Genomic DNA, 15,710 nt, shown 5'->3' with positions numbered 1-15,710 from the left:
AGATCTAATCTAAATGTTTTAGCTATGAAACGAAACTCAATGAAATAATCGACATGTCAAAATATAGGTTATGATAAAGTTTTAAACCATAGAAGATATAATGATTTACAACCTCAAAGACAAAAATCCAGATAAGAATAGTGTATTGTAGGGTATGGCAATGCCATTGTCGATATGAGAGAGAGAGAGAGAGAGAGAGAGAGACAGACAGACAGACAGACAGACAGACAGACAGACACAGAGAGAGTTTTGTAGTTTCAAATTCAGTTTTGATTTAGAATTTGAAATTGATTTGATTTGTTACAAGCATATATAGACAATAATTAAGCCTCTAAAACGAGAAAAGAGAGGAGGTAGCTAGGGTAGGGCAGACCAACTAGCAAGCTTTAATTTTAACGGTGTTAGCGCACCTGTGATTTACATCGACTCTCTCTCTCTCTCTCTCTCTCTCTCTCTCTCTCTCTCTCTCTCTCTCTCTCTCTCTCTCTCTCTCTCTCTCTCTCTCTCTCTCATCACCTAGCATTTCCTTTTCCGTGAGGGGGTTTGGGGTATTTGTGATGTCTTACATTAGCTAGCGAAAATGATAAAAAAAAAAAACACCATGAAATTGTGTGCGGATGTTGTACGCCAATAATCTGTTTTCAGTATATACATTTCAAGAGGGGGGGGGCTATATAGTCCTAATTAATTTGTCAGTTATTCTGTCCCCACTTTGTTTTCTCTTCGTTTTCCAGGGTTTTTTTTATTTGGCTCGGCAAATTAATATAAAACTTTCCGTGTAGCTCCATAACGATGCACTGTAGATAAATTATGAGTAGTTTTACTTTTGATAAACAGGTACATATCCGTACTTGATTTTTAATTTGACTCTTATAATCGGATTTAATATTCCAATAATTATAGGGTAGGAAAGAGTAGACGGGACTTTTTTGCGCATATCCTACTGTACCATTCATTCAACACAGGTATTAGCACTCATCGAGTTCGACTTGCTTTCCTTTTCTTTCATCCACTGGATTTAAAGCTATTAATTTTTTAAAATATTTTGAATTTATGACCTGATTATATATAAATTAGAGCTGCGCTGGTGCATATATTTACCCAAATGGACCAAAATATAACCAAATAAATCTAAAAATTTTGACAGAATTAGTTTTAAACCTACGACTCTTTTTCAATTCTAATCGGGTATGTCCTTTAGAAAAATCTTGAACCACACACATTTTAGCAAATAAAACGACAATTGTTTCATTTTTTTATGGGGAGGGAGGTGGTGCCGGTAAAGGGCATGTATTGCTTGTGGCAGTTGTGCTATACTCTCATTTGTTATAATAGGTAATACTACATATTGATATAAAATGAAAGTTTCCAATTACACTGTACATAGCTTCTATCACTCATTTTGACCCGTGCGATAGTTTAAAACAATTTTCAAAGCATTTAATGTAATTCAACCGATCATTTTTGAAATTTAATATTCTGGATCCCCGCCTGAACGTCCGCCTTCTTGTATATTAGAATTACATGTACGTTGACCATATGTACACATTAACTTAATCGGCTATGTTATGGGACGATAACATTTTTTATCAATGTTTTTGCAGGATATGTAACAAATAACAGCCTATTTGTGGGTTTTTGCACTGATTATTTGAGATAATTTGCCGCCATCTTTTATGCATTCCACACACCACTCACAGTTTCTTTATTTGGTGTTCTGTGTGTATGGCGACAAATTGGTAAATTTGCACCACTTACTCCTTGTAGCTTCATCCTGATTACATTTTATCTGGCTAAGTGTAATGTAGTAGTATATTAAATACACACATCTTTGTTTGCAGTGCTTATTTACATCTTTAGAGATTTACTTACAAAAAAAGTAAACATTTGTATGACTTATATGTAATTATTGTCAATTTTGGTGCGGGGGGGGGGGGGGGGGGGGTAGGAAAATACAGAGAAACTTAACTTGGCTGTGAAACATATGCTTTTATTCTTTCTTGTTGATATATCAATGAATGAATTATAACAAAATATATGTACAACAATTAATTTTGAAATATTCATGCACAATCAAATAAAAGGTTTTACTGTTCTCTGCACAAGAAATCGGCAATGTGAATAAATTGGCACCCTATCATCCCTACCTTTCATTGTAGAGAGTAGGTATCCTTCTATACTGAAAACAATTCTAAAAGTAGGACTCATTATAAGTTGTTTACTGAGGAAAAGGAAAAAAAATTGTATTCATTAATAATTCCGTATGATGTGATAATATCTCAATGATTTGTTTATAATTATAGTACTAGTCTAGTGTATCACTGTATGCATACATAAAAACGATAAGTAATGCTTATATTTATTAGTGAAACAGGACAGATTATTTATATTTAGATACATGTACTAATCTTCATGCGGGGATCTAGAAAGGAGGGGGTCAGGGGATCTGGACCCCCTCCTCGGGAAAATTGGAGCTTATCAAATTTAAATAGTAAAATTTTTTAAAATTGGCCTAGGACCCCCTACAGAAAAAATTAGCTACGCTTATGAAGTTCTCTACCATAACCGCATTTTTACACAAAAGGGGTGAATAAACCCGGCCGGTTTTAAACTATTACTGGTGGTGAAATACCTTAGGGTTCAAACGCATCAGGTGGAAATGCACCAGGGCAAACAAAATCACTTAGATCTGCGAAGCACACTGCATTATTACTAGTCTACTTAGATATTCTGTGTAAAAGTAAATACAAATAATTATTTAGTTAGGTAGGGAGAAGTGAACATAGCATTTATTTGTATATAAGAGCATGTACGTATGATTTTTATTTAGAACAGTTTGATGTCGCTAGGATACATATTTTCAGATCCTTGATTTGATTGGTTAATTTAGATATTGAATCTCGAATTTCGAATCTCGAATCTCGTATTTCGAATCTCGTATTTCGAATCTCGAATCTCGAATGATCCTTCTCGGCTTTCGTAGCATTGGCAAATCGAACTCCTAGTTGTGTTCTTGCATATATTGTAGAACTTGACACTCTATCCGAACACCTGGAAAAAAATAAAGGGCTTACTGCATGCGCATACCAATCACGTAGTTGTGTTCCTTATGTAGAAGAACTTGACACTCCATCCGAACAGCTGTAAAAAATGAAGGGCTTACTGCACCTACATATCACACCTAGTTGTGTTCTTTAGAATTACGTTTACATGTATTCATTTATTGTAGAACTTGAACCCCATCCAAACAACTGATTAAAAAAGTTTTCTCCCCGGGCAAATCGAACAGAGTAAGTTTATATACATCATAGACATTGACACTCCATCCAGTATGAACTGTTATTCGAAGAGAATAAGATTTTGAAGGTTCGTTTTCCACTTCAAAAAAGGACACATTCTGCATTTAGCTACATCTCCATTCTTAATTTAAAAAACATTTATGTCTACACCTAGCCAATTAAATTTATGGTAATAGGCAATATGGTATTTTTATATTATACATGGGATCCGATATATGCATTATGGCATATCAACTTAAATTTCAACTAAACTAGCATGTGGAATCATAAGCATTGTCATAAAATCACTTTCAAACAAAATATAAAACGTATTAAAAACCTCACAAGTGATGATATAATTTGTTCATTGATGAAATTTTTCACATATTGAAAATTAGGAGTTAATAATATTTTAGGAGTAAGTATATAAAAAAATTAAATAAATTTTAGCTCATCCGAAGTGAAGGTTCAAGACAGCTTTTTAAAACACCGATTTGCATCGCTGATCTTTTGTGGGTATCTAGCTTTTTAGATGTTAATTCAAGAATTACATTTCTACAATCCATGATATTAATTTGCAAGCGTCCCTGATAAAATGCAGATAAAAATTTGTGGAAAGTATTACCCCTAGATTTGAAACCCAAAGAGGGGTGATGCAAAGTTCAACACAGCAATACAGAGAAAAAATCCTAAAAATATTTATTCTGATCAACAATGTTTAAATTTGTTATGTTGTTTGTTAAGTCTGTGCAAACGTTGCACACATCTCTTGGGTTTTTAGGATTAAAGAGGAACATTTTAAACGGATTCAAAATTAAGCTGTAGACCTGTTACTCAGGTAAGTTATCAAGCATATGGGTATTCCCCTATCTTCTTTTTTTGAACAATTTTGTTTAAATCAATTTGTTCACTTTGACGCAGAGTATCTCAATTGTAATTGTTTCACTTGATTTACCAGAGTCTTAAAGGAGTAAAACATATGCATATACTTGTAAGTATTTTTAACCTTTCTAAATAGACAAGAAATGATAAGATCGATTCTAGAATTTTCATCTTGAGTTAAAGAGGCTACGCCATCTTTGTTTAATATCCAATCAAATACGAGGGCATAACAAAGAAAAGGTATTCTAAAACGAGTAATATTATAGCATTGTAGGAAATGTAGTTTGAGAATCGTACATGCCGAAGCTCAAGATTGTTACTTAGTGAGACATCATTACCTAAATGACGGTGTTTTCTTCGTTTTAAAAAAAAATCGACGTTTACAAGATGGACGGGACGCCTGATATCTATGTACCAAAGCAAACTGTCTGTGATTCATTTTATGTAATTTTGTATTATAACAATAGTTATTTATCTTATAATGCATCCATCTTTCATTGCAAATTGAAAATCTCTCCATCTATCATTGCTAATGATTGTATTTCAAAACAAAATGTACTATGTCTCTAACAGATATCAAAGGTGTTTTTAAGGTTTTCAAGGTTTTCAAGGTTTTTAAGAAGTGTTACCTTATACTTATAAAATATCGTGATTAAAAGATAATTTCCTATGCATTTAAAATATTGCAGATATTCAAAAGTAATTTAAAGTCTGCACATCTAAAGCAAAATGATATGATTTACATAATAAGCATTCTCGAACAAATATCTAGGTCAAAAACAAGGTTTGCAATATTTTTTTTATATTTCAAATAGAAAAGCAATGACTCAGATGAAATTCAACACGAGACGAAAAGAAAACAGTGCGTGTCGAGTTCTGAAACACAGTTACCATCTACAGATTCAAATGATCACAGAATGTCAGTTGTCATTCAAAATCCAGTTTTTGATTTAGTGAACGAAAATGAATCGAATGTAGAGAGTATTATTACTGATTGTGACTCACCTGCTGACCTTGAAGAACAACTAAAGGCTTTGCAAACATTTGACCCAACATTCAACATTTTTGCTTTGGAAACCGGTAAATTTTCATTAAAATATGACAAAAGCAAGACCACAGTCCTTTTGCAGAACATGTGTCGTTTAATTTTCAAAATTCCTCGAATAAATTTCACTACTCAAGTGAAGAAAGAAACTTTTGAGAAATTGTCAAGAAAACAAAAGGAATCAAAAGGTTGTGTTATTCGATATCGAAGGCACGATCTGGTAGGACCGTACTATGTACAGTGCTGGATTCACAAATGTCTCATCATAATATTGGCGTATGGGGATAAATCAAACACCAGTTGTGAGGCTCTTCTGACATGGATTAAGTCTAAGGGAAAACATGAAACAGCGGATGGTAACAATTTCATTACAATTTCAAATTGTCATAAATACCCATTATTTGGTTTTTATCATCGTGAATAAAATATTTCAGATAATTACTTAGAATCTTTAGACTGTAAGATTCTTTAAAAAAGCATATCTGGTCATATAATGGAGTTAATCAAAAACAAGGAACACATGAATATAGAAACATACTAAGGAACCTGTTCCCATGGTTTTTTCATAGATCAAGATTACATAATATTTTCGACTGCATTTCAGAATGTACCAAACCGCCTGTTTAACGTAAATAAAAGTACGTGTAGAAATATTGATAGTCTATGAAGATACAGTTTAATTGTTTTGAATTTGTACACGTGTACAGTTTAGAAATACCTTTTAAAATTAATTTCTTTCAGGAGTTTCACCTGAGGGGACTGAGCCATCGGACACGAACAATAAAAATTACAAAACAGTTTTTTATGTTGAATCGAACGAAGAGGAGGTAAAAGAGATTCCTAGACATGTGTATAAAAAAATTGAGGCCCGACACATTCAAAGTGTATGTGTTCCACTGAAAGAGTCTGAGACAAACCTCTTTGCTCACTTTGTTCAATACTTTTCAAAAAAGGCAAAAAAGATTGGAAGGAAAAGGAAAATTTTTCTTGAAATGTGCATTTCAGTGGAATCGGAAGAGGACGGGATATCTTGTAAAACAAGAACCGCATTAAAAAAGGCTGTTGATCCAAAAATGTTTACGTGTTTGAATCTTTCAGGATTTGGTCTTGAGGATAATTGCCATGGTATGATTCTTTCGACTATCTAAATTATGATAAAATTATTAAAATACAAGCTTCCCCACTGTGACTTCTACTCAGTCTTAAAAACACGTACTTGCTGTAATATCAAGTCGGTTCAAGTGTTAGTCAAAATTATCAGTATTGGTACGTCAGAATAATTCATTGTAGATAAGAATGTTGACTATCGAAGTATTTTTCTTGTCTCTTTAAGAATTATTCTCTCATGTTAAGTGAGCATGGAAATGAAACAAGTGTTTAATGCGTGAATGAATGTGTGTTTCAACATCATAACGAATTACAGAGTTGATCCTTGATGATATGTACCAATAATCAATAAAGCTTAGAGATAGAGACCCGAGGCTTTACGAAGAAAACCTTTAGGCTTCTTTCATACATATGATTTTTTATGTGTATTCTTTATTAGGTACACTGTCACCAATTGAAGTTGAATCAGATACAGATTCCATAGAAAAGGTTGCCGAAAAGGTTAGATGGTATCATATTCAGGCTTAAACATCAACGATTAAATAAACAATAATTCATTGTTATGCGTCTTTTTCAGTAATACAGTTCTCTCATAAAGATTAATCAGATTCAAATACACTTACTTAGGTTGATGTTCTGGTTAACTCTACCAACACGAACTTAGATTTGACTAAAGGATTCGTAGAGAGACAAATTATTAAACTTGGCGGAAAAACTATTCAAGAGGAATGTAAAAGAGAGAAGAAGAAAGGCAAATTTACTTATGGAAAGGTTTGCAAAACTTCGGCTGGTCTCCTTCATTGTAGAAAGATATACCATGTAGCACTGTATGAACCATGGATTCCCGCGTGCAAATTTTCATTGGAGGTACGATTTATAAGAACGTGTTTCTTATTCTTGCATAATCGACTATGTATATTTTTGATAACTTCTGCCATCTTTGTCGTATTTTTAGATCTTAGCTGCATCAGTTGTACAGTGTTTGAATGAAATGGAGAAGGATGGTTATAAAAGCATTGCTTTCCCTGCACTTGGAACCGGCAAATTGGGTTATCCATACAACCCGGTGGCCAGAACCATGACCAATTTGATACATGCATACGGGAAGAAAAATCCGCAAACAAAGATTGAGAGGGTCTACTTTTTTCTATACGACGAAGAGGAATTATGCAGATTTGTAAGGATATCTTACGATATATATATATATATAATAATATATATAATATATATATATATATGTTAGATTTTATATTGCTTTTAATTCGTTTGATTTCATCAAACAGTGATCTCTAAAAACTAGTTTCATGTACTACTGCAAAATCAACATTCTTTTATTAATTGCTAGATTTTGAATGATTATGACTCAAGATAATATTCACATTATATCCATTTGAACATTACTGTCTGATATACTTTATTAACATGTTCTAGAAGTTTTCTTTTGATCTAATGATTAATCTATATATAATCGACTTTTTTTTTAGTTTAATCTTTTACGCGTGCAGCAAAATTGCACAAGACCTCTCTTCAATCGGATGCAGGTTTGTTCTTCCTTATTGTTTCTCTACATTTCTCTTTGTACATCTCTCTCTCTCTCTCTCTCTCTCTCTCTCTCTCTCTCTCTCTCTCTCTCTCTCTCTCTCTCGTCCTTTACATTTGTTTTGGTGAAATGTTTTGACCGTGTTTGTAAAGAACATTTTAACAACTATAAAATTATGAATGCCTTGTACATTGCCAAATTTAAAATAAGACACTTTAAGCTTAAATGACTTATCGCACGTTTTAAATAAGGGACATTTTACATTCGTTGCCTTTCTGGTGTATATAGTAATTATTTCCAGTAGTTTGTTTGATGTAAATTCAAAGTAGTAATTAACCATAAAATCGATTTTAATCAAAGCCCGATGAAACAATTTGCTAATTAGATAGGGTGTCACGTAGTACTATGACGCCACATGCGACCTTCTTCGAATAATTGATTGTAAACAAAAAGTAAGATGAGCGTTATCTTCTTTAAATCATTGACATATTCGCCATGAACCCCGTTTTTCTAATTTTGATTTAATTCCGAGAATCTTAAAATACAACTGTACATATTTAAGCCACCAGTGTGGATATAAAACGTTGTCAAAGCCGAAGAAAGTTGCGATGAAAGTGAAGATGAAGTCAAAATAACGATCATATCGATCGACATGTAAACACAACTTGGTAGGGGTCATGACCAAAATTGCGAAAAAAGATGTACTCTTTACTAAAATATACGATCATTTTGTTTTGTTGGCGTTTTTAGCTCACTAAGATGAAAGCTCAAGTGAGCTTTTCTGATCACTTTTTGTCCGACGTCCGTCTGTCCGTCTTTCCGTCCGTCCGTCTGTCTGTAAACTTTTTGCATTTTCAACTTCTTCTCCAGAACCACTGGACCAATTTCAAATAAACTTGGCACAAAGCATTATCGGGTAAAGAGAATTTTAGTTTGTTAAAATGAAAGGCCACGCTTTCTTTCAAGAGGAGATAATTAAGATTTATTAAAATTTTGTTGATATTGTTCAAAAATCATCTTCTCAAAAACCAATTGGCTATAAAAGCTGAAACTTGTGTGGAAGCATGAGGGTGTAGATTCAAGTTTGTTTAAATCATTGTCCCTGGGGGTAAGGTGGGGCCACAATGGTGGTCGAAATTTTACACCGAATATATAGAGAAAATCTTTAAAAATCTTCTTCTCAAAAACCAATCATCCATGAAAGCTGGCACTTATGTGGAAGCATCCTCAGTGGGTGTAGATTCAAGTTTGTTCAAATCATGGTCCCAGAGGAATGAGGTGGTGCCACCATGGGAGGGGGGTCAAACTTTTACATAGGAATAAATAGTGTAAATCTTAAAATCTTCTTCTCAGAAATATTCAGCCAGGAAAGGTGAAACTTGTGTGGAAGCATCTTTATGTAGTGTAGCTACAAATTGGTGAAAATCATGACCCCTGGGTTAGGGTGGGGCCATAATGCGGGGGGGGGGTCAAACTTTTACATAGGAATAAATATTGTTAATCTTAAAATCTTCTCAGAAACTAATTAGCCAGCTGAAACTTAAGTGAAAGCATCCTCAGGTAGGGTAGATTCAAGTTTGTTCAAATCATAAATCATAGTCCGTAGGGGGGGGGGGGGGGGCAAAAAATCCAAAGTTATACAACAATAGAAAAATATCTTTTTTCTAAAAAGCCACTTGCCTAGAAAAGCTGTAACCTTACTGAAAGCAACCTCAGATAATGTAGATTTAAATTCTTTCAAATCAAAATCTTGAGGAGTAGGGTGGGACCACATTAGAATTCCAATTTTACAAAGGAAAATATTTTTAATTGTTCACAAGAAATGAAATGCTATGATATATGGTTTTACTTATATGCAACCATTTTGACATATTGCTGATTCTTTAAAATTGTTTAGACTTTGGCCCCTGGACGATCCTTATATGACTATAAAGTATCCTTTTAGAAAAGGGACTTGATTAAAAACATAAGAATATCCAGGGTAAAAAAAATTGACTTTTATTTATACAGGATCTACATGTATTATACTACATTGTCTTGATACTTTGAATTATGACTCTGTTAAAGGGGCATGGTCACGATTTTGGGCAAAATTAATTTTCCGATTTCAATGTTTACAATGCTTCAGTAATGCATTTTAAATAGGCAACCAAAATTTGAGTGTCATTTGTTGAGTTTTAGGCGAGTAACAGAGCTTACAGTTCTTTGCTATGTAAACAAAGCTTTTGTTCACATTTTGAATGCTGAAGTGAAAATTCCAATTTTTGACCTAAAATGAATATGATTATCGTAAGAAACTGTTTATTTATGCTAAAAATGAATAAACAGATAGACAAATCAGCTTGAAAAAGTTTTTACTGGCATATTGAACCTTTGTAAACAAAAACAGGACACGAGCTTTGTTTATATGAAAAAGAATTCTTAGCTCTCTATCTTGCTTATAACTTAACAACTGACTCTCAAATTTCATTTGATCATTAGAAATGCATTTCTAAAGCATTGTAAATAATAAAATATATAATATTTAATATTTTAAAATTATATAATGTATATAATTTCTGTTATATAATAATATAACAGAAAAACAGAAATTGACCAAAATCGTGACCATGCCCCTTTAGGCTGATTTTATCATACCTATTGTTGCTCAGGTGAGCGATGTGGTCCAAACTTTGGAATACCTGTTTCTTTGGCATTAACTCATTTTACTCGTTACAACTTTCTACGTGTCTTTATTTCATACTACACTCCATAACAGCAAGTGTTTGTTAATAAAACGTTTTCCTCCTTTAATGTTAATTCTGTAAGTTCCTATTCTTTTATTCTTTTTTACGTTTTTATCATCATACTTTGTTTATTTCTGGCGTACACATTCAAAATCGACAACTCCTTGGCTTCTCCCTTAACTTTAAAACTGTGACAGAAATTTCAGGTACCATCCTTTTGTGTATCTTTAAGGGTGAACTCTGTATGAATGAATAAATCAATAAGGAAAAAAGCTAACATGTATGTCTAGTAAAACAATTCAAAAATGAGAAAATAGCTGATGAAGCGAGGCCATATTCAAAATTGGGTCCTCCTTTGTTATTTTTTTCTCTGAGCAACTTGCTCTTTGTGAACAAGCCCCCGTGTATACAAACTTGTGTATGTAAACTTCTATTTCTCTTAGAAAATAAATACGTTTTTATAAAACCGAAATTATAAGAAAAAAACACATGTTAATTAATTTATATATTGATAGTTTATTTCTTTTAAAATCATTCCCCAACAGATATTTGACCATGTTCTCCTCAAGAATTCCCTTTGTGAAATTTGAGGGGGAAAAACAGTCCACGTCCCTTTTTCTGGTGGCTAGCAAACTCACAGGCGACAAAAACATCATCATGTTCCGTTATCGGTGATTTGATAGGTGATGATTGGTGTAATTGTCGTGTATATCTAGTCAAATTATAAAGCCATCTCGCTTGAGGTCGCATTCGACGTCACAGATAAGGCGGGTAGATCGAGAGAGAAAATATGCATATCGCGATATTTGAATTTCATGGCTTTCAAACTTAAAAAAAATAGCCAGATTATCTTTTATAAAACATGATGTTATGTATTTTAATGACTATGATATGATTTTCTTTTTAAAAATCGAAAATTGAAAAACATGCGATATGTCCTTTAACAAAAACTTTGTAAATATTAAATACTTAGCAAAAATCCATAAGATACAATACAAATGAAACTTTTTACATGACAAATGGTATTTATATATAGAAATAAAAAATTATACGATATCGATGAAATTTTATATGGCGCAAATAGAAAACTATACACAATGCAAATGTATATTAAACAATATATCAATGTGGGAAAGGTTAAATATTGTAAAAAAAAACAACAACAAAACGGTATTCATGACAAACATGTTATTAATTACGGAAAATCAGATTTGCTTTAATGAAACGATTTGTCTAGATGTCTCAATTAAAATCTTTGTTCAACAACATCATAATGTGTATTAGTATAAAAGCAGATTTTATATTTTGTGTAGCAATATATAGAACAGAGCATAGTATTTCAGATTTCTTTTTACTATTTCTAGATTCAGATCGTGGACGTTTGAATTATTATTGCGGCTTCGTTGTGACTTTTCGAGATTGGTATGACAGCAAAGAAGCTATAAAAGGTCTAGTTTTGAGGCATGGTTTGTCATCAGTGGTAGTAGACATTAAAGGCGAGTTTTGTACATTTTTACTGATACAGATTAAACGTAGCAGCACTTCGTCATCAAATATTGACTAATGCATTTTATTTTTACTAACGCAGATGTACAGCATAGTGACTCCTACCAAGTCGACATATGTAAATGCTTTGAAAAAATTCCATGTGTAGAGTTACTAAAAATTGTGGTGAACAAAGACATGTTCGAGGAAATAAATCTAGAAAATGCAGGTAATTATAAAATCATTTTTAAGTTCCCCTGAACTGATTTCGTTTCAAAAGTTTTCCAGCATCATTTGTTGTCGTCGTTTTCACACTCTTATTTCTTTTATTCAACCCCTTTATATATTATCATTTTAAATCAATCAAGTGCTGTTCATCAAACATTTTTTGTCTTTGGGTTTCTTTATTGGCTTTTATAATAATATTGACATAGCTTAAAGGACTACATACTAAAATTTTCAATGTTTCAGAGAGATTTGTCCACAATGTTTCACACATAGATGTTTCCGTTTGGGGAAACCGCTGCAAAGAAGTCAGAGAAGAACTGTTGAACCCCTACCAAAATCATTAAAACTATTAAAGCTACAGTGTGGGAATAAAATATAATTACACCTTTCCTGTGTCTGTATAAGAGAGACAATTAATCCTGATAAATTGAGGTTTTTGATTACTTGTTATATGTAATTTTTAGTTATTTTCCAAAAGTATATGCATCGACATAGATTGTAGTTTTCACAGTGATTAAAAAGGTATAAAAGTGTTTTCGTACTCATTTTGGAAATTTGGCAAATCGATGTTAGATAAACCGTACATTTATCATAAAAACTTGTAAATTCAATTGCAGTTCATTGATCATTTAATTCAATTTGTAATGAATACACAAATCTAAATCCGGGTAATTTTCAAGAGGGCTGGGTGGACGTGGTAATTAATAAACTATCTGAATCTCCTAACGGGGAAGAGCTCTCTATAAAGAAAAAGGAAGACGTTTAGATTTTATTTAAGAAATATATTGAATATTTCTTTACTTAGTAACAGTTTAAAGCAACACAACTCCTTTTTTGTGAAATTAAAGGTAGATCTGGTGGGTAATCTGTTGATCATAAAACATTTCCCTCTCTTATTTATTGAAATTTTAAAATGCACTTACAAATGTTGATCATAAAGCACAATATAAAGTCAAAGCATGTTAAAGTATTTATAACGATGATAATAAACGTTTATTACAAAAAAATATAACATTGTTATATGTGTATTCATAATTCTTATTCTTATCAAAATTTTCATTAAGTTACATGCATTTGTATGTTTTATATTTTTCCTATATTGGAGTTATCGCTGCGTCACAAAGTATTGTCAAATTCTGATCTGTTAATTTCAAAGAAAGTTTACGACAAAATTTATGAAATTTTGCATATGTAAGCCTTCCTCTCTTAGTTGTAAAGAGAATAACTCCTCAATAAAGATGAAATTTTTACATTTACTTTCTTTCCCTCTATCAAGTTGCATTGATTTATTTGAGTGATATTTACTCATCACACAGAAGACCCAATCACCAAATCTGGTGCATATAAATACAGTCTTCCTTTGTTATTTCTCAAAGAACATGACTGTCTTTCCTCGCGACTTCAAGCCAGATCACGACCTGGGGCTCGTAACGTAAAGGGTACTTCAGTCTAAGACAGTGCTTAAGTAGGACTTATGTACATTCTTAGACTTAAGTCCGTATCTAGAAGAGTGCTTAGCTAGGACAATTTACCCAAAACTTAGGCGGCCGGTAGAGGTGACTTAAGTATGTCATAGGTATTGTTTTCACACATTTAGAAGACTTACTGTTAATTATTTCAATTCAACATATGATTACAGCATATTAATCACATTATGATATTTACACAGAATAAATATCATAATACTCATCAATATAATTTTTTTGATTTGATTGATATAAATATTAACTGTGGTCATAATGATCTGTAACATTTTCCATAAACCAGTAGTATGCAAGTGGACTGCTAAATAGGTTGTAAACACGTAATGGTCGGTTTACAAGTAGTCACTGCATATATAAACTCTTGAAACTTGAGAAATTAAAAAAGGATGTTTAAAGACAGAAAAACCCTCAGCGATTTTAATGATGACGATTGCCTCATTTCAATATATCGACTAAATGAAGAAATTATACCCATTGCAGAATATATGAATTGCCTTATTGGTGAGGTAAGATGTAGAACAAAAGATAAAAAGAAATCCACTTATAATTATATAAAGTTCTTACGGCCTTGCGATATTACCCCACAGGCATTCTTCGAGAACGACTAAAATAGTGAATATTAGTCACAACAATAACCTGAATATATTGCCCGAGATCCATCGCTTTGAGTTATGTTTAAAATTTTAGGTACAAACGTATATATACTCATGCCACCTTGAATGTTGTGTATGTACATTTACATCTACCCCCATGATGGCATCTAATATCAAAGATGTCATGCACGTGTATCTATAAAAATATGATTTTATTACCAATACATTCAAATTCGACAAAAGAAATGAAAATACATTTATACTTTTTAACATAAACATGACTTAGCTAAGACATTGCTAAGTTTGCTTTATGTTACAGTGTAAGACATACTTAAGCAGGACTTTTGTAGGTCCTAAGATTCCGCCTAAGTCCTACTTATGACCCTACTTAAGTCAAAATTTTAGCATGCTTTATGTTACGAGCCCCTGATATTATACCTACGCTGATTAATATTTCTTGATGTAAACATATTTTAACAGTAAAATGAATTCAATGATTAATTTATTAGTATACCAAAAGTAAATTCATCAAATTACAGAATGAAAAATAAAATTCTCTTAAAAGTTATCAAATCTCTGACCACTATTTTTGTCAGCATGATTCGGCTGATCCAATGGCTTTTCCGTTAACTGCACATTACTCGTTGAATAAGGCATTTATTTTCTAAAAATAAATAATGTTTTCGGAAAGAGAATAAATGTACATAAAACGTAAAGATAAGCATTGATCATTATTTTTTGAAAGATTGCTAGCGCGCGTTATTCAATTTGTATGCACACCGTTGCAATTATGAGACAACATCTTTATGATTCAATGCTTAAATGAACACTCGTGAACATAAAAGAATACATATAATGTAATAGCCTGTTGCATACAAAGGCTATCTCTTGGTTCCTTTGATTTTGAAGTCCTGAAACTCTTAGAAGTGGCATGGGCTCGGAACGCAAGCACTCTTCGGGCGGGATCAATTAGTAAGATAAGCAAGGATCAAGGCATATAACTATATTTACATCTACCAAGTATTATTTCCTCTATTTTTTAATGAAACTTATAGTCAATTCATAGCTCGATAGAAACAGTCAGACTGAAATCTACACGCCCCGTTTATCGATCGGCCGAAATCTACAGCGGCTGAAACTGACAAGAAACTGACAGGACAGAAATTGACACATCCTGTTTATCGATTGGTCGGAGCCTACAGCGACCTAAGAAAAATGACAGACTGCACGAAATAATCATGATGTCAGACTCAAAGTCTCACGGGAGACGATTTGGCTGCTTCTTTTAGCTAACGTACTTATGTATATTTACAGTGATTTCGTGAATTTTACTAACTTTTCA

At 32.6% G+C, this 15,710-nt stretch overlaps 1 protein-coding gene across 2 annotated transcripts; it reads left to right on the top strand.

The window, feature by feature from the left end:
- The first annotated feature begins 3,740 nt into the window (after nucleotides 1-3,740).
- On the top strand, nucleotides 3,741-13,541 carry LOC117692521 (uncharacterized). Of its 2 annotated transcripts, XM_066079288.1 has the most exons (12): nucleotides 3,741-4,116; nucleotides 4,237-4,269; nucleotides 4,427-4,586; nucleotides 4,976-5,561; nucleotides 5,947-6,330; nucleotides 6,752-6,813; nucleotides 6,940-7,179; nucleotides 7,268-7,489; nucleotides 7,797-7,853; nucleotides 11,943-12,074; nucleotides 12,167-12,292; nucleotides 12,535-13,541. In XM_066079288.1, exons 3-10 carry the CDS (start codon nucleotides 4,548-4,550, stop codon nucleotides 11,961-11,963), a joined length of 1,611 nt encoding a protein of 536 aa, XP_065935360.1. In that variant the 5' UTR covers nucleotides 3,741-4,116; nucleotides 4,237-4,269; nucleotides 4,427-4,547; the 3' UTR covers nucleotides 11,964-12,074; nucleotides 12,167-12,292; nucleotides 12,535-13,541. The 2 variants fall into 2 exon arrangements, with proteins under 2 accessions (XP_065935360.1, XP_065935359.1); XM_066079287.1 differs by having other exon boundaries at nucleotides 3,742-4,586.
- Nucleotides 13,542-15,710: the final 2,169 nt, after the last annotated feature.

Source organism: Magallana gigas, chromosome 3, assembly GCF_963853765.1.
Source record: "Magallana gigas chromosome 3, xbMagGiga1.1, whole genome shotgun sequence".
Classification (NCBI taxonomy): domain Eukaryota; kingdom Metazoa; phylum Mollusca; class Bivalvia; order Ostreida; family Ostreidae; genus Magallana; species Magallana gigas.
The sequence above is the reverse complement of the archived record's forward strand: the minus strand, read 5'-3'. Positions and strand labels throughout refer to the sequence as shown.